General features: G+C 38.7%; 1 protein-coding gene across 1 annotated transcript in view; it reads left to right on the forward strand.

The window, feature by feature from the left end:
- Positions 1-22,721, forward strand: part of LOC136879184 (protein-L-histidine N-pros-methyltransferase-like) — a 631,930-nt gene that overhangs the window by 215,824 nt on the left and 393,385 nt on the right. The window contains exon 2 of the mRNA XM_067152959.2: positions 10,160-10,350. Coding sequence (XP_067009060.2) covers positions 10,160-10,350 — 191 coding nt within the window. The remainder of the gene's footprint in view (positions 1-10,159; positions 10,351-22,721) is intronic.

Consider the following 22,721-nt stretch of genomic DNA (forward strand, 5'->3'; position numbering starts at 1 on the left):
TCGTATGAATAGTTGTTTACGTATTTCAGTTACAGATATTAACCATACTTCAATTCGTATAAAAGCATACCTGTCGTGCCATGGTTGAAGGAACAATTATGATTCTTGTTAATTAGCCGGAATAATAATAAAAACAATAATAATAAATAATGGTTGAAGGAACAATTATTATTCTCTTTAATTAGGGAATTTGCCACTGTATATCATGTGTTAGGTTGAAAATGTGTCTATCGTGATTATCACCCTCCCCTCCCCGCGCCAACTCAGGAGCTCGTAAATTGTATACATGGGGTGGCGACTACGGGACTCTAGCTAAGGCTGACGTACTCCCATTATTTTTGTTACGCTGTTCTCTGCCATCTACAATAATAATAATAATAATAATAATAATAATAATAATAATAATAATAATAATGCTGTCTGATGCACTACCAAATACTTTTATAGTTTTCGGAGCCACGGAGGTGCCGAAATGTCATATTTTACGTGCCGGTAAATCTACCGGCACGATACACGTATTTGAGCACCGTCAAATACCACCGGACTGAATTCGGATCGAACCCAACAACTGAGAAGTAGTTTTGCCTGGCCGTTGATTGACAATCAGTCAAGACATTGCCTTTTGTAGATACAGAAGAGTATTAATTGTTAGTAAACTATAAATAAATATTACCTTGAAGGAAAGACCAATTTAACATCTGTTTCATTTACTTTATATATTTACTATAGATATTGATATACTTACAAATAATGAAAACAACTTGTGCTTAATGCAGATAATATGCACATTTTAATGTTATTAGGCGATGCGGACTCAATCTGTGATACGATATTCTTTTGAAACAGTGTTATAGATATATTTTGTAGTGCAATTGATATCAGAACCAGTATCTGCACACAAAAAAAAAAAAGCTCGCCTAAGCGTTATACCGTAATATGATCGAAGATAATACTCCATTATTTCGCCACCCACGCGGAATTTCGGCGCCTTACTGCCTTAGCCGATACCTTCATTTTTTGAAGGGTCGGAGCTCTTCTTCCTTCTTGTGATATTAGTGTTAATGGAGGTTGATGATGTTGTGTTGCCTCTTGAACAGCAGCCATCGTAACACTATCCTATGTGTCATTCTTTCTAGCACAGAAGGCAGTGTTCTCAGCTTCAAACTCCCGTCACACTGTAACATGTACCATGCTACAAGCACGGCGATTTATGTATATTTTATATTATTCATGTGAAATAGTTCACTATGTGAGAAAATATCGAGGCACGTATATTATCATGCTATAATTAATGTAAATTTATGTATTGTAATAATTAAGACATTTCTTGTATTTATATGTTAACATTCCGTATGTATGTAACAAGAATCAGACACCCATTTTCTGGAACATGGCAATTCAGCTTACGCGTGTACCGAAGGGGGCGGTGATTCTGCATAAAACCATGGCCAGGATTGTCCTGAGAAATACATTGGAGTGCGAGCGCACTCATATGAAAACGTATTAGGAAAATGTGATGACTCCGGAGCGGAAATTGGCGCAGTGACGTTATGGGGCTGGGTATGTAGGCCTACAAGTAACTTGGTAGGAAAACGTTGTTTCTTGTAGAACGGAGATAATTAAAGTCGAATTCAAGTTGGAAACGTGATAAACGGAAAGTGTGCTAGGATATATAAACCTAGAGAATGTTATTCAGGCGACGATTCTATACTATTCCATTGGTCATGATGGTTATCAGTATGTCGTGCTGTCAGTCATATTTGTGAAGTTTATGGAGAAGTGTTATAATACTTCATTGTGCAAGTAGCTCCGAACTGTTGCACGACATTCATGTTTCCATTGTTAGTTATTAATGAAATAAGTGAAGGATCGTAGTGATAAAACTGTGGACTTCGTCATAATTCGATCGCAGTACTGAAATTAATGTACACGAACTGTTGTCAGTTTATTGGAACTGTGCATTTATTGGGCTATGTGGTAATAGCTTTATAATTATTATCATATGTACCTGGTTGGACAACACTGGTATTGGTCGAAGTATAGACCGGACTCTTACTTCACTTCAACAGTTACTATGCCTGTCACGCATGGGAAGATGTGAGCCGCACCTCATTACCTTTATATCATACTTTTGTACTTTACAAGATATCGCATTCTTTACGATGTCATAGATCAGTGTCAGTCTGTTATGGCTGCTTAGTGTTCTCTATTGCTGACTTGACATGTAGTTCGTCCCGATTAGACAGATGGCACCTCATGTAACAGGGAATTGCCAATGCATTTCTTTCTAGCTTACCTTTGATTCGAGTTATCTCTCGTCTTCGGACAATAATGGCTTTAAAAGAAAAGATGGAGACGTTGGTCTAAGAGATGACTTTCAGCTCGACAGCTGTAGTCGCTTAAGTGCGACCAGTATCCAGTATTCGGGAGATAGTGGGCTCGAACCCCACTGTCGGCAGCCCTGAAGATGGTTTTCCGTGGTTTCCCGTTTTCACACCAGGTAAATGCTGGGGCTGTACCTTAATTAAGGCCACGGACGCTTCCTTCCCACTCCTAGCCCTTTCCTACCCTATCGTCGCCATAAGACCTATCTGTGTCGATGCAACGTAAAGCAGCTTGCAAATGGTTCTACAAAAAGATTCAAACTTTATCTTGTATGGCTCTCTTAGTTCAGAGTCAATTAATATAACTACTTTGAGTCAATGAATATGACTTCTCCAATCTCAAGGTATTTATCCTACTTATCCTTTCTTGGCTCGCCATAGTTATGCTAGTTTGTTTTCTGACAGATCCTATTTAGTGTGTTATTCTTCTATAATTTTTCTGCAGATTCATTTCACTGTCCTTTTCTCTTCATGTCTGCTTGTTATGTAATCGTTCCTACATAGAGCGAAATGTTGCACCGATCCGACCATACGGGTATGTGATAAGTTTGTTTGTGGTTTTGATTGGAAACCTTTTATTTCTCTTGAGTCTTCGACGTTTGGTTCGAGCGTATGTTCTGCATTTTGGTTTAACGCTGATACTGTACTATTCATGTGCGATATGAATACTTGTCGTGCGGCGTGTGTGTTATATGCGTTATGTGTTTTGACTGGTGAGCCAGGCCTTTTTGCGGTGACCGAGGTATCTGATCTGTGTTCTCAGATCAAGCTCATGAGCCGTTGACTGATTCATGTCATTCGGTTACGATTCTTGTCGTAACGTGTCTTGATATTATGTTTTTTTTTATACACTCTGCTTCACATGTATGGTCTCTGAGTGTGTGTGGGTGTGGAATTGTTATCGGACCTGTGTTACTTTTCAGTATCTCATGGATTTTTGTCATTATTCTTATTTTATCTCGTTGTTGTTTCTGGCTTCCTCAGCCGATCAATAGGCCTATGTTTATTTCGGGATTTTCCTCGCATTTTACTTGCTTTATGACTCATGTTTATTTGTTTCCGTAACTATGGCAACCCCTTTCTTACTTCCCTGTGTTCCATATTTTTTTACTTTTCTGCCACCCTTGGTTCACTGGCGTCTTTGATTTCTGGGGATGCAGTCTCTATGGAGATTGTTGGGAGCCATGTTTCTTTTTTCGACAAAAAGCCTTGACTTTGTCTGGAGAGCCGTGATAATTTTACTGTGTGAAAGCTGTTTATTTCACCTCATGATTGCAAATGGTCCTTAAGAGAGAAATACTTTGGATCACGTTTTAATTGCCACTGTCTGGTAATAAATAAAAATAATTGTATCACACTTCGTGATACCTCTGTTGCGACGGTGTAAGATTCTATAAGAATCAGATTGACAAGTCAAGCGATTGGATTTTGATTGTAGTATCCCTACACATCATGTATGTGAGTATTTGACTCCCTGCATTCCCAATTTATTTGTTTTATGCCTATATTCAAACCTTTTCTCTCCAAGTTTGTTAATAAACCTAATTCATTTAAAGTGATCTCTGGTCTACGTTACTCTCTACTTTAGGGACATGCCTTTTATACTTTGGTTCTCTAGTCTAAGAGGCCCGAGTTCAGTTCCTGGCAGTTTTTAGCCAGTTTCGACCGATCCAGAATAGGCAGGTGGTGTAGGTGGCACCTGCACCTACACAGGAGAGAATGGTGATCTGCGCGCTAGCAAAACACGGCACGAGTTTGGTACTTATCTTCACAAAGAGACCGAACCAAGGACGGCTCCGTTGTTTCAGTACGTGAGGCTCAAAACTAGCGAAGGAAGCAGCAATCTACTAGGGTGAGAAACCTCCCATTACAAATGTGGGAAGTAAATGCAGAATTCTAAGGAGAAAAGAGTGTTAGGGCGGATGTGATCCACTCCAGAAGCACTGTAAATCCTTGTCTGTATCAAATTTTATAATAACTTTTATTTTTGCTGATGATGATTTGGTGTGGCTATTTCTAGCCGAGTGCAGCCCTTGTAAGGCAGACCGTCCGATGAGGGTGGGCGGCATCTGCCGTGCGTAGGTCCTGCGTGTTATTGTGGTGGAGGATAGTGTTATGTGTGGTGTGTGAGTTGCAGGGATGTTGGGGACAGCACAAACACTCAGCCCCAGGGCCATTGGAATTAACTAATGAAGGTTAAAATTCCCTACCCGGCCGGGAATCGAACCCGGGACCCTCTGAACCGAAGACCATTCAGCCAACGAGTCGGACTTCTTTTTTGCTAATAATATTATAGAGAATAAAATCAAACAGTTAGTTAAGATGTATGTTAGCCTGGTTGCATTTTCCTGCCATTTACTGTCCTTTGCAGGGGTTGGTAGGTAAGGTCCTGTCAACAGGACACCAGTTTTCCCGTCATTATGTACACTTCCCGAGGTAGAATCTTTCATGCTCTACAGTAAATTATAATTACCTATTATGTACAGTATAATGATAAAAGGAAGTGTGGCTGTCGGTGCGCGATGCCCAGCCAAATCTATGGCACGCAGAGATCTGAATTTTTTACATAGGCGTATTCTTAGATTAATATATAGGAAAAGACTACTTTTAATCGTATTTATGTATTTATTTATTTATTTATTTATTTATTTATTTATTTATGTATTTATTTATTTATTTATTTATTTATTTATTTAATTTATCCGATATTCATTTCATTCACCTAAAATTGTAGGGAATACGCCATGTTTTATTTAGAGGAAACATACAGTACAAAGATAGATGATAATAATAAACAAGGAATAGTGATGCAGGTATCAGTCAAGGTACCATTTTAAGTTCATTTTAAGTCCGTGATATCTGGAAATATTTGGCTATGTGTATGTGTGCGATGCCCAGCCAAATCTACGCTACGCACAGATCTGCAATTTTTAACGTACGTGGGTACAGCATTTCACCAACCACGCAGGGCTGCGTCAAAGAGCAATTCTTGCTCCGAGAAATGAAGCAAAAAACATAAAACAAGCAACTTTAACTAGAATTACCCGGTGTTCTACAAATTTACAAGTCTATCGACACGGCATGGGGATAAGGCTGTCAACTACACGACAGAGATTTTGAACAATTTACCGTCACCTGAAATACCCTCGAACATCTTGGTGCTGACGATTGTGGCACTGAAATGGAAATGGCGTATGGCTTTTAGTGCCGGGAGTGTCCGAGGATATGTTCGGCTCGCCAGGTGCAGGTCGTTTGAATTGACACCCGTAGGCGACCTGCTCGTCGTGATGAGGATGAAATGATGATGAAGACGACACATACACCCAGCCCCCGTGCCAGCGGAATTAACCAATTATCGTTTAAATTCCCGACCCTGCCTGGAATCGAACCCGGGACCCCTACGACCAAAAGTCAACACGGTAGCCATTTAGCCATGGAGCCTATCCTTCTCAGGAATATGAATCCCCTCCTCTGCAACGGAGCACGGCTCTCAGTCAAGAAACTGATACCGAATATTATGGAAGCCACCATCATGACTGGACATGCCGTGTGCGATGTACCTAGGTAGTATTCATTCCTCGGATTCATATAATCTACTCGGATGTACTGTTTAAATTTAGACATCTGCAGTTCCTCGTTTGTTTGAGTTTCGCTGTGTGTATCAACAAGGAACAAAGGCAATTGCTTGAAGTTCGAAAACGGTGCTTTTCCATTGGTCGTCTGTACGTGGGTTGTTCAAGAGTTGTAAAGGCCAACGCACTATACATATTAGTTCCAAGTAGAAGGACACTTAACATAGTTTATCCGCAAGCTCTACAGGGATAAAATAATTTTTTATTGTATAATATGGTCTTTTGTATTGATTTAATATTATCTGTACCAGCTACCAACACGGTATTTTAAGCATTGAAATTAACAATATAATTAAAAATAATGCATATCATGCAATTTATGTAAAAACAAATTATGTACGATTGGGGCAAAAGTCATGGCAACTATTTTTTTCTTGTACATATGTGAACGGATCTCAAACGTATATGTGTCGTGTGGAAGTTCTGCAGGCATAGTGTGTATGCAGAACAACAGATGGCTCTGTGATAGCTGGTAGTAGCGCAGCGAGGGCTGTGAAATCAGTCAGTTGGTGAATGTCGTGCGAGATGGAAGTAACCCGTGTTGAGCAGCGCGCTTACATCAAAATAGCCGTTCTCCGAGGGGGAAATGCGATGAATGTCACAGTGAATTAGTGGAAGCCCTAGGAAATAATGCCCTACCATACCGTTCAGTAGCACGGGGGGTAGGGAAGTTTCAGCAAGGACGTGTGTCAACCAATGATGAACAACGTTCGGGACGACCTGTCAGTGTGCGGACCGACGTGGCACGTGCCGTCATCGAGCAGCTCCTGGGTGAAGACAGACGATGGACGTTACTGGAGTTAGAGAGGGCAAGTAGCATAGAGAAACGCACCGTCCACAGGATATTGCGTAATGAGCTGCAACTGCGCAAAATCGCATCGCAGTGGGTACCGCATGCACTGACGGAAGTTCAAAGATGGGCGCGCTATGCAATATGCTCCGATCATCTTGCACGCTGGCAAGAATAATAAGAATAATCGCCATCGATGAATTTTGGGCCTGGGCATACGAACCAGAACTGAAACGTCAGTCCGCGGAGTGGCGACATGCTGGATCACCAAGGAGGCAGAAGGTCCGTCAGAATCCTTCCCCAGTCAAATTGATGGTGATCGTCGCGTATGACGTCAGGGGTGTCATTGTTTGCCACTTTGTTCCACATGGCAGAACAGTGACCGCACAGTACTACAATGACTTCCTGGTGCGACATGTACGACGGGTACGACGTGGCGTTCGGGAGAAACGTCCGGATCTTGTGGACAGTGCAATAATCCTGCACGGCAATGCAAAACCACATAAAGCAGAGTGTGTTGGGCAGCTACTGCGACGTTGGGGATGGGAAGAATTGGAGCACCCACCGTACTCTCCCGACATTTCGTTCTGCGACTTTGATCTCATTCGAAAGATTAAGGAACCACTACGTGGTAGGCGGTTTGCAACACGAGAGGACATTGCCAATGCTGTGCGCCAGCAGGTGACCCGATTACACTTGGTACGGCAAATGCTGAGGCAGATGATATTCAGCGCCTCCCACATCGCTGGCAGCGTGTGGTGTCAGTAGCAGGGGACTACTTTGAGGGTCTTTAGGCCCAGGTTTGTCATGTCAACTTTGTGTGTACTGTGTTGTCATTCTTTTGCACTGGGAAGGCCATATTACCCTGTATACTACCGTAATAAATTAGTGTGTTACGATATTTCAGCGGTATTCATTGTCCACACGTGTATTTAACACCTTGTCCTTTCGTCTGTTTATGTCACATTTTCCAACCAGACGGGTATCTTCAAGAAAAAAATAATTGGCATTACTTCTGCCCCAACCCTCGTATATTAATAAACACGGTTTGATTTGGCTTTTAAATAAATGGTTTAGAAACATTTAACGATTGAATTAATAAACGCGGATGAGCCGCGGGCATATGCTAGTTATTAATATCCTAAATTGAGGGATCTTATGGTGACCTCTGCCACTCATTTATCTGCGCTTTCGGCAAATTATTTATTATTTATTTGTTTGTTTATTTATTCATTTATTTAGGATCGTTTCAACCTCCTATAGGTTACGATTAAACAGCTTCCTTGACTGTTGATGTTCTTTATTTTTACACGACTCTCAGTCAAGAAACTGATACCGAATATTTATTATTATTATTATTATTATTATTATTATTATTATTATTATTATTATTATTATTATTATGCAAGTTGCTTTACGTCGCACCGACACAGACAGGTCTTACGGCTACGATGGGATACGAAAGGGCTAGGATTGGGAAAGAAATAGCCGTGGCCTTAATTAAGGTACGGCCCCAGCATTTGCCTGGTGTGAAAATGGGAAACCACGGAAAATCATCTTCAGGGCTGCCGACAGTGGCGTTCGAACCTACTATCTCCTGAATACTGGCCGCACTTAAGCGACTGCAACTATCATTCTCGGTATTTTTTTTAGAAATTTTCACATCGTTATGCCCAACCGAGGAGCACGCTTGAACTTATTTAGCTGATGATTTTGCCTTCTTCTCTTCCCAAAATCTCTTCATCCTCTCACTGAAATTCTTCTTACGTTCTTCTGTCCAGGTTTTATTTGTTCTAACTATTGGCTCCGGGAAAGAATGGTTATTAATGAGTGTTCTGAAAGCAGATCGGTTCTTCACAATTTCCTGGTTGATGTTTATTTCCTGCAGATATGATTCTGTTTCATTTAGCCAGTTTTTTTCCGTTCAGTGTGATGGCAGGGTTTAGAATTCTTTTGGTCAGTCCATCATTGTTCATTCTGAGAATGTGACCATAAAATTTCAACCTCCTTTTCCTGATAGTGTCTGAGATTTTTTCAGTGTGGCAATGAAGTTCATGAGATATCCTTTTCATCCATGCTCCCTCTGTGCAGACTGGGCCGAAAATTTTCCGTAAAATTTTTCTTTCTTATTTTTCTATATCTTTTATGAGTGATCTACCGCCAATGATTAAAGTTGCCGATGAGTGTAATGCTTCTGGTATTATTACTGTATTATAATGTCTTAGTTTTGTTTTCCGAGATAATGATTTTTTGGTATTTGTGTTTCAAGTGATTCCATATGCTTTCTGTAAGTTAGTAATTCTCTCCTTATTTGCTTCCCTATTTAATCCAGAATGTTGAATGATTTATCCAAAGTATTTGAGTTTATTTACTTGGGAATTTTTTTCCAAATTTAGTTATTATAGCTTGCCCATCTAGAAACTGAGAGGCTCCTTCCGTGTACTGGGTTCTTTTGTATATTTGAAGTCCTGTTTTGGCTGCAATTTCATGTAGGTTTCCGAGGGAGTGGATTGCTTCTTGCCTATTATTAGAAAGAATTGACAGGTCGTCTGCAAAAGCTAGACATCGCACGTGAATTCTGTTTTTCAGTTGTCTAGGAAGAGTTATTCCTTCAACTTCTTTTTCCCATGTTTTGATTACTTTTTCTAGAACAATATTGAACAAGAAAGGTGACAGTCCATCTCCTCGTCGAACCACTGTGTTGACATCAAAAGGCCCAGATATTTCTCCTGAGAATTTAACTTTGAAGTAGTGTCAGTTAACGTTTGTCTGATCAATTCTCTTGTTTTTCTGTCTACTTTAAATTCTTTGAAAGTACTTTGAAAAGTGTCTGTTTTTCTATGGAGTCATATGCTTTTCTCAGCACTACAGAAATATTAGTAAAACGTATAATAGCGTCAATTTAATTACTCAAAATTACCCCTGTCCCGAATTAAGATACATCTGTAACAAACACCTTCATTAGTGCCACTTTTCAACACGCAACAACTAAAGGGAGTTGGACCATCTAATAGTTCTGCTGTCGATTTGCAGAAAAAAACTGATCAGCAATAGTGCAGAAAAGATTTTTGGCTCATGGGACTGTACAAAAGTGCACAATCTTATTTGATACATTCGCATGGCGAACTGGAACTTATCTGTATTATTATGGTGCTGATGACATTTCAACGGCCGAAGGTTCGTTGCTGTACGTACAATTGAGTTTCCTCATTTCCCAGGAATGTTTCTGTCAAATTTATTTTATGTGTACATGTACTGATTGTCTTTTCATACTCCGTTCTAACCGTTTATGTACTGTAATACTCTGTTATTCGTATGAAATTATTACTCCTTTATACGTATTTGTGTTTCAGTGGTACAAATGTGAAACTTCCAGTCTTCCAGAATCGGTCCGTTCACGATTTTTGCCGCTTGCTGTAGACAGGGATACAGAAAACTTCCTCAAGCAAGCGACTCACAAATCGGATTGGGTATTTACACAAATTTGGCATTCCGTCGCCAAGTCCGTCCTACGATGGTTCATGACACAAACATCTATAAATGGGTAAGTCAAGTATCATCGCGTTATCATTTTCTAATTTTCATCCACGTATGTACTTGTCTAGTAGAGCTGCATTTGGTTAATAATCAGAATAAAATATCGAATGTTCCTGTGGTGACGTAAGGTAGTTTTCACTTCACCTACCCACGTTTCGGGGTAGTGAATTGCTCTAAGTGCTTTTATTTTCAGCATCTCGTAAGTCATAGGTGGAAATGACGATATCAATGCGTTTAGGGCACGGTCTGTAATGTTTTATTTTTGTTCGTTCATTGGTTTCATCTTTCCCTGGGCCTGCTTATTTAAAAATATATTTCGGCCCATATTTCATTGTTCCTTTCTTTACGAGACAACATATCATTAGTCTCTAAGTTCAGTTTATTTATTGGCATCGGCGTGAGATGATAAACTAAAAGACTCGACCGGGCGAGTTGGCCGTGCTGTTAGAGGCGCGCAGCTGTGAGCTTGAATCTGGAAGATAGTGGATTCGAGCCCCACTGTCGGCAGCCCTGAAGATGGTTTTCCGTGGTGTCCCATTTTCACGCCAGACAAATGCTGGGGCTGTACCTTAATTAAGGCCACGGCTACTTCCTCCCCACTACTATCGCATCGTCGCCATAGGACCTATCTGTGTCGGCGTGACGTAAAACAAATAGCAAAAAAAGAAAACCAAGCTCATCAATTGTGCTGTGTGGGTGCGAATTTGACAGTCATCCGTCTGTCATTTCTGGTTGCTTTATCATAAAATCTTGGACAACAACACAGGAACCGAAATCGTTTGACACTCATTGTTGCCCTAAATATATCTATACCAAAATAAGATTTACTTTGCTGGCTTTTACTACTCCCGCCCCATAAAGCAAGCCCAGCATTGCACTTATTTCAAATTCGTCAGTAAGCCTCGCGAAGCTTTGTTCAAAACTTTCACTGTGCACCTGTCGTCTTTATTGTGCCCATGCGTTATTTACTTCCAAGTTTCCTGCTGTTGGATTCTTGGGTGCAAAGATATGTGTGGTTATCTTTTGTCTGTATGTAGTCCTAGTTGTTGTCAGTAGGTTAGTATAGACTTCTGTGAGATCTTTTTGTGTGTCTACTAGCCAGCGTACTTTGGTTTGTCTTGTTCCATTGATAACGAAGAGGATTTCCTTGGTCAAAAGTGAGTCATCTATTTGCGTTTAGTGTCCGTAGAATTTCATACGTCTTTTAGTGGCGACGAAAGTGAATCGCTCAGTTGATGAATAGAATTCTTCGGAGCTCTTTTGCATCCAGATACCATCTTGAAACTTGGGTCGGAATACTTTCCTCAGTATCTGCCGTTCCATTTTCTCGATATCCTTAATGTTGATGATTAGTGATAATGTCTTGATCACGTAAAGTGCCTCTGCTAGGACGACAGTGTGATAATGTCGAAGTTCGGCGTTAGAAAACCTTTTTTTTTTAAATTATCGATGTTCCAGGTAATTGTATTGACTTTACATAGTTTCTTGAGCGGTTTTTATTGGCTACTCTTCCACTGCCAAAGCTCCCGATGATTTCACCTGTGCTATTAATATTATTATTATTATTATTATTATTATTATTATTATTATTATTATTATTATTATTATTATTATTATTATTATTATTATTATTATTATTATTATTATAGGGAGGAGTGATTAGCTCAGTGGCTTAGCTGCTGGCTTCCCACCCAGAAGACCGAGGTTCGAATCTCGGTCGATCCTGGGTCGAGATTTTCATCTGAAGTATCACGTGACGCCAGGAAGGGCATCCGGCCTTAAACCCCCGGCCCAAACCAAAATGAGTATGGATGGCTCCAGCGACCCCGTAAATAACTGGGATAAGCTGAAGAAAGAAAGAAAGAAATATATTATTATAATATCATTATTAGCCCTTTAAATATCAGTATTGTTAATCCATTGTGATATTAGATCTTCAGTCTAACAGCAGGAAGTAAATGCATTTTTCGAATTGCAATGTATTATGCTCAGCACAATTTAACTTGTCAAATCTGTATAGTATACTTCTGTGGGTCTTTTTGTCTATCCAGAAATTTTAGTTACTTCCTGAGGCTAGGAAGCTAAAACGTTGCACATTTGTTCTATGTAAATAATAGTAAATAATAGTTTTGATTAAAGTTGAAGGTTTCATATTTTTGCAAGAATATTTTTAAAACATTTTGATAAATGTAATCTACTAGCAAGATACCTGTGCTTCGCTACGGTATTATACTGAAATTTATAATTGAATGCTTAACGTTTTATAATCCGCCGAAATTCGCGATCTGACTCGTTTTCTGAGAGAATCCGCCAAAATTCGCGATCTGACTCGTTGTCTGAGAGATTACGGCAAAGTTCCTCCCATTTTTAAATCTTTCTTTCCAGCAATCGATTTCGTACTTCCCGTGCTAGGTCTAGGTATTCCGCCCGGTCATTTGGGTCCCTAAATCATTGCCACCTTTTCCTATAAGCATTTTAAATATCGATCAAATCCTTGAGGAGATCCGGCGTGGTGTCGTCTTGGGTGCCATTGCGGTACTGATTCCGCGGCCGGACTGCATTCGTAGTCATTACACGGCCAGGACCCATTTCCATCGCGGTCCGCACATTCTGACGACGGTCCAGAACATTATTATTATTAGGGTGGGTGATATTAGTTGAATTTAGATGATGATGATGATGATGATGATTATTATTATTATTATTATTATTATTATTATTATTATTATTATTATTATTATTATTATTATTATTATTATTATTGATGTTCTGGACCCCGCAGCAATATGCAAGACCGCTACTTGGCGGTAAACTACATCTGCTGTCATTGTCATTGCTGACAATGTGACCAGCACCATTGTCGCGCGTAGGCAAGTGCGCGGGATTTCTGGCGATACGAATTATATACTTTCGTGCATTATTGACCACCGAGCACGATAGCTGCAGTCGTTTAAGTGCGGTCAGTATCCAGTTATCGGAAGATCGTGGGTTCGAGTCCCACTGTTGGCAGCCCTGAAGATGGTTTTCCTTGGTTTCCCATTTTCACACCAGGTAAATGCCGGGGCTAGGCCTTTCCTATCCCATCGTAGCCATAAGACCTATCTGTGTCGGTGCTACGTAAAGCAAACAGCAAATAGCAAAAAGAAAAAAAAAAAGCATTATTGACCTTGTGGCGAACAATTGCACGATCAATATCATTCCTATCGTTTATTTTAAATGTGTTTAAATTTTTTATATATGCCAGGAGAATCTACTGTAATCTAAGCTCTCCAAAGGAAAAGATGGATATTGAAAATGAACCCAGGGAAGATTAAAAATGATCGGTTTATGATCAGAATCAAGTACATTTTGAACAGTAAAATCAGTTGGTCTCAACTCCTTCTTCACCCCACCGCCGTTGATTTACCCCTCCCCCTCCCACACAAAAAAGGCGTGTTTCTTTATGTTTAAAGTAGATTCCAAATACCAGTATTCACGGCTGTTACCTGCAGTTTTGAGATATAAGTATCCCCTTAAAAATAATTCAATTTTTTCACTTCGTTTCACACTCGCCGACGTTAAGTGAATTTTCCGGGGAAAATACTTGTTCCCTTATTAGTAAAGGATCTTCAAAATACCAGTTATCACGACTGTAACATCTTCAGTTTGTAAGATGTGTGTCCTCGTAAAAGGAATTCAACTACTTTTCACCCCCGGCTCCAAGATGATTTTCTCCGAAAGAAATGCGTTTTCCTTTGTTTGTAAAGGTGATCTAAATACCACGTCTGCAACATCTTTCGTTTTTGAGATAAAAGAATCTTCATACAAATAATTCAACTAATTTTTCAGTTCTGTCCCCCTTCCCCCAGTGGATTTCCGAAAACAAAAATAAGTATTTCTTTATTTGTAAAGGAGATTCCAAATACCAATTTTGACATCTGTAACATCTTCAGTTTTGAGATATCAGTATCCTAATCAAAATAATTCAACCCCATTTTCGGTCATTTTTACCCCCCACACAATGGTTTTTCCGAAAACAAAAAATACATGTTTCTTTAATTTTAATAGACATTAAAAATACCATTTTTCACTTCTGTAACATGTTTAGTTTTTGAAATATACTGTAGACATGCTGATTTTAAAATTTCACCCCCGTTTTAGTTCCCCTTAAGTGGAGTTTCCGAAAACAAATCACCTGTGTTTCTTTATTTTTAAAGGAGATTCCAAATACCAAATTTCAGCTCTGTAATATCTTCAGTTTCTGAGATATAAATATACTCATTAAAGGCATTCAACCTCTTTTTCACCCTTTTCACCCCTCCTAGTGGGATTTTCTGAAAACATAAAGTGTTTCTTTATTTTTAAAAGAGATTTTAAATACCAATTTTTACATCTGTAAACTTTTAAAGTTTTGAGATATACACTCATTTTAAAAATTCACCCCCCTCCCCGCTTTTCACCTCCTTAGCGACGAGATATCCAAAAATCCTCCCTTGGCGAGCACCTACATTGTAACATAAATGTATCCTCAAATTGTCATTTCTTTATGTCCAATAGTTTTGGCTTGGCGATGATGAATGAGTCAGTCAGTCAGTCAGTCAGTCAGGACATGTTCTTTTGTATATCTAGATAAGGTTACTACAATGCCATGTTTTTAGATGATTCACACTCAGCTTGCCAATAATCAGCTTCCCTAGCAGGGATTATTTACATACCGTAAAGTTCAGTTAAACATCTTCTTCTTCGTCTTTTTCCGTCGTTTCCACACCCGGGTTGTGGCTGCGAACTATGTCGCACATGTGGACTTGACCCTATTTTACGCGCTAATGCCCTTCCTGGATATGTATTTCCGTAGTTTTCCATGTTCACACTAGGCAAACACTTTAAAACACTGGCAAAGAAAGTATTCACTTTTGTGTGTTTCTACGGTGTTTGGTAGTGTAACGTAGTGTACATATATGAAAAGGTGTACATTGGGACAAACACCTAGTCCCCGACTCGGAGAAATTAACCAGACGAAGTTGAAGGCCCCGACCCGGTCAGGAACTGAATCTGGGACTTTATTTTATTAAGTACCCTTGACGGTATGATCCACAGCTCCTTCCCGCAAAATCCTAAACGTCAGTTATGTTATTTCAGTTGTTGTACAATGTAGATGAATTCCAGTACATTTTAAACCTCTTATGCCTTGCACAAATAACTATTGTAGTTGTCGATTCGTCAACTGATTCTCGAAAATAATTGCCCTTAAATCTTTTTAACAATCAAATAAGGTCCTTGAGTGGAACAAGTTAAAATAATTCCGAGTAAATAATTCGTGTTGCGATGTGATTCGTTAGCCAGGGGATACTGTGTTATTTAGGTTTGACCATTACGTTTCGTACGTAAATCACAATATTCTTCACACCTAGTTGACATATTGCATAGGTGGAAGTTGCTTCTTTGCTGAAAATCATAAACACGAGAAATGTTTAGCCAAAATATCATCATGAACTGACTAATTAGTAATCTTAAATCTAAATTACCATAAATTCTATAAACATTGAACATTCCAGCCAATAAGACTCTTCCCTGACTTAACTAAATACCTGCAGGTAACAACCAGGTCTGCTACTGCTGCTGCTGTTTTTGTCAACTCCTCTTTCACCTTACGTGGCTTGAAGCACTACGAGACTTCACTCTCGATGAGTGCTTGGAATAATATGAAGGATGGCCGAACGAACTTCTCATATACGGCAAAACAATGCGAGCTGTAGTGTAGTTTTATTCTTGACGGTTTCTCTTCTTTATAGCCAGTTCCAGACCGCTACTTCTACGGATGTGGTCATTTTGTTTTCTGAACGCAGAACAAAATGAAATTTGAGTCGTATGCTCAACCTCGCGCTTGTCTTCAAGATAAACCCATTTATATTGGAGAAACATTCTAATTTATACGTGAAATGAAAATTATGTTAAGAAGTTGTCACCAATTAAATTTGAAATAAAAATTTGTCATCGTCAGCCTAATATTTTAGAAACAGTGCTTCGGACAAAATTGAACAGAAAGGAATTTAATCGTATGAATATGTCCAGAAAATAAGCAGGAAGAAGGTTCCACGATGAGCATATGTTTCTAGCGTTTAAATCAACATAAAATTTAATTTATCGATGTGTACTTTGCTTAAGCCCGCAGTATTAAGGTGAAGGGGAGAAAGAGAATAGTATACTTAGTTCCTCATGTATATTTCAGACTTCAATTACGCTTCTATTGAGATATCTACAGTATATTTTAATATTGATACTACTTATTTTCATGAATCCTTAAATAAATGTTAGTGATTATTGTTTCAAGGGAAAACATAACCATCAGCATGTTGACTGTTAGGGTAGCAGAGGTGGTGGTATAGAATTTTTAATCACTAGATAGCGTGCCAAATACCTGGATTCATTTCCAAACCCCTCCGCAGTCTTCATGAGGAGTGAGGGCATATGACACTGTTGATGGTGATTCGTCCGTCGGGAAGAGACGTTAAGCCTTGAACAGACTATTATTCGACAGGAGTAGGCTATGTGCCGACACCGGGCTTCACCTTCTCCCATCATCATCATCATCATCATCATCATCATATCATCATCATCATCATCATCATCCCCAGTCGCCCATGGGCGTCAAATAGAAAGACCTACACCAGGCGAGCCGAACATATCCTCGAATACTCTCGCCAATGGGCGTCAAATAGAAAAGCCATAACTAAATAACATGATCATAAACCCTTCTTAACTTTAATCACAGAAGAACAAGAGGGAATAAATCTGATTCAAGTATCGGCAAAAAGAAAGAGAAGGGCTATGGGCGACAGTAAAATGAAAGACTTCCTTGGCCTGGCAAACCTAATACCGTCGGGATCAGAAGAGAACAAGTTAGCCAAGGGAGCTTGAAATATGAATGTGAGGAGCCTAGTAAGCCACATTGTCGCCACTCCACTCGATGATAGAAAATGAGTAAACTAGGGAATGATACAGCTGGTAATAATAATAATATGAATTGACGTATGGCTTTTAGTGCCGGGAGTGTCCGAAGACATGTACGGCTTGCCAGGTGCAGGTCTTTTATTTGACGTCCGTAGGCGACCTGTGCGTCGTGATGAGGAGGAAATGATTATGAAGACATACACCCAGCCCCTGTGCCAGCGAAATTAACCAATGATGGTTAAAATTCCCGACCCTGCCGAGAATCGAACCCGGGACCCCCGTGACCAAAGGCCACCACGCTATTTAGCCATGGAGCCGGATAATAATAATAATAATAATAATAATAATAATAATAATAATAATAATAATAATAATAATAATAACAATAATAATATATTATATAATATATAATAATATATAATATATAATATATAATAATATATAATATATAATATATTATTATTATTATTATTATTATTATTATTATTATTATTATTATTATTATTATTATTATTTCTTTGACAACTAATAGTTTAAGCTACTCCTGAATGTGGAACGTTAAGAACTATTTGAATGCCAAGTGATCATACTGGGATGTAGTGTTTGTGAATGTTTAGAACTAATGCGGTATAGACTATGCCTTATGCTACGGTTTCAAGAGACGATATTAAAACATTGTGTTATCCGCGTGGCGTAGGTATAGTGTCTGTCTGTTATCCAAAGGCCCCAGGTTCGATTCCAGATTTGTCTAAGGATTTTAATCAGGTCTGAGCGCTGGAACAAGGTTACTCGGCATCGTGATGTCAAGTGAGGAATTGCTCGGAAAGAAATCGTCAATGAAGGCAAGTAACACGACAGAAAAAAAGTCAAACGCTGACCACATGACATTCCAATATCCTCAGGCAATCTGACTGGCAGCTGTCGTCTTCGCAGGCCAAGAGCTATAATGGACTGTGTGGACCTTCGATTTAGCTTCTATTTCTATGTTCTGCAGAACACGACGTTTGCAGGAGGTGGTTATAGTTGTAGGCCTACGTGAGGAAAGTGATATTTAAGATAAATACCAACATTGGTTCCCTAATCCTCGATTTGCACAGTAACCAAACCTATCACGATGCAAGCGATAAAAGCAATCACGAAGAAATTGAACAAAGGAAGGAATGCAAGAAGATAGTATCTAGATAAGTTGAAACCAAACAGTGTAAGGGATTGTTTCAAAGATCATGCAACACGACGACTAAATGAAAAGGCTGAAGAAAACTCAATAAAGAGTGGACATTCGTGAAAAATGAGATCAGCAAGACTGCAGAAGAAATGCTAGGAAGAAGGTAAGATAAAGTAAGAACCAGTGGGTAACTCCAGAGATATTAGACCTGATTGACGAACGGTGAAAATACGAGAATGCAAAAAGTTAGGAAGACAGAAAAGAATACAGTCGATTAAAGAATGAAGTAGGTGGAAAGTGCAGGTCAGCGGAGGAAGAATAGCTGAAAGAGAAGTGCAAGGATGTTGAAGGTTGCAGGAAAGGTAGGTTCTGCATACAGTAAAATCAAGGAAAGCTTTTGAGAAAGGAAAACCAGGTATATGAATATTAAGAGTTCAGATGAAAAGAAGACAAGACAGAAAGATGGCAGGAACATATTCAACAATTGTATTAAGGGAAAGAAATAGAAGATAAGGTTCTGGTACAAGAAGAGGCTGTATATGCTGATGAAATGGGAGACCCAGTTTTGAGGTCAGAATTCGACAGAGCTTTGAGAGACCTAGATAAATAGGAACAAGATACCTGGAATTGATGACATACCCTCAGAATTACTGACCACCTTAGGAGAGGCCAGCAATGGAAGATTATTTCTTTTAGTGTGCAAGAGGTATGATACAGGAGAAATGCAATCAGATTTTAAGCAGAATGTTGTTTATCTATTTCCAAGAAATCAGGTGCTGACAAGTGTGAAATCTACCGCACCACAAGTTTAGTATCTCACGCTTGCAAACTTTTAACACGTATTATTTACATAAGAATGCAAAGACAAGTTGAAGCTGAGCTGAGAGAAGATCAGTTTCAGAAGAAATGTAGAAACACGTGAAGCAATCTTTATTTTACGTCTTATCATACAGTACCCCTATCGAATTAAGAAAGACAAGCCAACGTACATGGTATTCGGAAATCTAGAAAAGGCATTCGATAACTTTGATTAGAGATTGTGTTGATTTGAGATTCTGAAAGTGATTGGGATCAGATACCGAGGAAGAAAAATTATCTACAATCTCCACAATGGTCTCAGTCTAAAGTGATACAAATCGAAGGTTACAAAAAGGAAGGAGCAATCCAGAAAGGAGTGAGGAAAGGCTGCAGTTTTCTCCTCTCCTTTTCAGTGTTTACATAGAACAGCTGGTAAAGGAAATCGAAGAGAGGTATGGAAAATGAATCACAATCCAATGAGATAAAATCAATACTTTAAGAGTTGCCGATTATATTGTTATTTTATCTGAGTTGCAGAAGATCTGGACGAATTTCTGAATGGTATGGACACAGTCTTGTAGAAGGTGTACATCTATATATATATATAAAGTAGCTTGTCCTGACTGACTGACTGACTGACTGATTCATCATCGCGGAGTCAAAACTACTGGACATAAAGAAATGAAATTTTGAGGATATATTCATATTAATATGTAGGTGCTTGCTAAGAGAGGATTTTTGGATATTCCGTCGCTAAGGGGGTGAAAAGGGGGGAGAAATTTTAAAATGAGTGTGTCATATCTCAAAAATTTTAAAAGTTTACAGTTGTGAAAATTGGTATTTAGAATCTTCTTTAAAAATAAGGAAACACGCATTTTTTTGTTTTCAGACAATCCCAATAGGAGGGGTGAAAAAGGGTTGAAAGACTTTAATCAGGATACCGCTACTTATATCTCAGAAACTGAAGATATTACAGACCTCAAAATTGGTACTTTTGATCGCTGTCAAAAATAAAGAAACACATTTTTTTTTGTTTTTCGAAAATCCAATTAATGCGAGGGTGAAAGGGGGGGGGGGTGAATTTTTAAAATGAGTGCATCTATATCTCAAAAGTTTTAAAGTTTAGAGATGTAAAAATTGGTATTTAGAATCTTCATTAAAAATAAAGGAACACGTATTTTTGTTTTCGGAAAATCCCAATAGGTGGGGTGAAAAGGGGTGAAAAATGGGTTGAATGCCTTTAAAGAGAATACTTATATCTCAGAAACTGAAGATATTACAGACCTCAAAATTGGTACTTTTGATCGCTTTCAAAAATAAAGAATCAAGTATTTTTTTGTTTTTGGAAAATCCAATTACTGGGGGGGGGGTGAGATGGGGTGAATTTTTAAAATGAGTATATCTATATCACAAAACTTTTAAAGTTTATAGATGTAAAAAATTAGTATTTAGAATCTCCTTTAAAAATAAAGAAACACGTATATTTATGTTTTCGGAAAATCCCAATAGGAAGGGTGGAAAAGGGTGAAAATGTGTTGAATGCCTTTAATGAGGCTAATTATATTTCAGAACCTGAAGATATTACAGACCTGAAAATTGGTATTTGGGATCTACTTTAAAATAATAAAGAAACAGGTATTTTTCGTTTTTGAAAAATCCAAATAATGGGGGTGAAAAGGGGAGTGAAATTTTAAAATGAGTGTATCTACATCCTAAAATTTTAAACGTTTACAGATGTGAAAATTGGTATTTTGAATCTCCTTTAAAAATAAAGATAAAAGGAGTTTTTGTTTTCGGGAAATTCCAATAGGAGGGGTGTGAAAGGGTGAATAATGGGTTGAAAGCCTTTAATGAGGATACATATATCTCAGAAACTGGAGATATTACAGAACTGAAAATTTGTGTATGGAATCTCCTTTAAAAATAAAGAAACAAGTATTTTTTGTTTTTGGAAAATCCAATTAATGGCGGTTAAACAGGAGTGACATATTTGGGTGAATTTTTTGAAAGACAGTATCTCCAGCATATCTAAGAAACGTAGAATGTTACAGACGTAAAAAGTGATATTTGGCGATTTGTTTTTGGAAACTCCTCTTAAGGGGAACTAAAAAGGGGGTTAATTTTTAAAATGAGAATTTATACAGTATATCTCAAGAAACTTAACATGTGACAGAAATAAAAAATGGTATTTTTATCTCTATAAAAATAAAGGAAACGTGTATTTTTAGTTTTCGAATATAGCCCTTGGCTGGAGGGGCGGGGGGGGGGGTAAAAGTGACTGAAAATGGTGTTGAATTCTTTTAATTAGGCTGCTGTTATCTCAAAAATGAAGATGTTACAGACGTGAAATTTGATATTTGGAATCTGCTTTAAAAGTAAAAAAGCACGAATTCTCGGAAAATCCAATGAATGGGGAGGGGGGGGGGAGGTGAAAGAATTGAAAAATTAAATGACTTAATTGTATGAGAATACTTACATCTAATAAAAACTAAAGTTGTTAGGGCCTACAGACGTGAAAATTGGTATTTGGATATCTTTTAAAGACAAAGAAAAGCCCGTTTTGTGGGGGGGGGGGGGTGCGGATCATCTTGGGAGGCGTGAGTGAAAAGGAGTTGAATTCCTTTCATGGGGACACATAAATCAAAAACTGAAAAAGTTACAGTCGTGATAATTGGTATTTAGAAGATCCTTTACTATTAAAGAAACAAGTATTTTTTTGCCGGAAAATTCACTTGAGAGGAGGGGAGGAGTGTGAAAGTGAAAAAAAGTGAATTATTTTAATCTGAAAACTGAAGATAATAGACGTAAACAGTGGCGTTTGGAATCACCTTTAAACATAAAGAAACACGCCTTCTTTTAATTTTTAGGAGGGGGGGGGGTAAATAAACTTAACGGCGGTGGGTTGTAAAAGGAGCTGAGACCAATTTATTTTACTGTTTTAATGTATTTATAAGGAGCCTCCGTTGCTCAGGCGGCAGCGCGCCGGCCTCTCACAGCTGGGTTCCGTGGTTCAAATCCCGGTCTCTCCATGTGACATTCGTGCTGGACAAAACGGAGGTGGGACAGGTTTTTCTCCGGATACTCCGGTTTTCCCTGTCATCATTCATTCCAGCAACACTGTCCAATATAATTTTATTTCATTTGTCATCCATTAATCATTGCCCCAGAGGGGTGCGACAGGTTTCGGCTGCCGGCACAATTCCTATTGTCGCCGCTAGATGGGGCTTTATTCATACCATTCCTGACCCTGTCGAATGACTGGAAACAGGCTGTAGATTTTCGATGTACTTATTCTGATCATAAACCGATCATTTTTAATCTTTCCTGGGTTCGTTTTCAAGAGCCATCTTTCCCTTCGGAGAACGTCCTTAGATTACAGTACCTTCTCCTAGCATATAAATAAAAATGTAAACACATTTGAAATAAACTATAGGAATGAGATTGACCGTCCAGTTTTTCACCTCTATAATAAGGTCAATAATGCA

The sequence above is a fragment of the Anabrus simplex genome, chromosome 1 (assembly GCF_040414725.1).
Source record: "Anabrus simplex isolate iqAnaSimp1 chromosome 1, ASM4041472v1, whole genome shotgun sequence".
In the NCBI taxonomy this organism is placed as follows: Eukaryota; Metazoa; Arthropoda; class Insecta; order Orthoptera; family Tettigoniidae; genus Anabrus; species Anabrus simplex.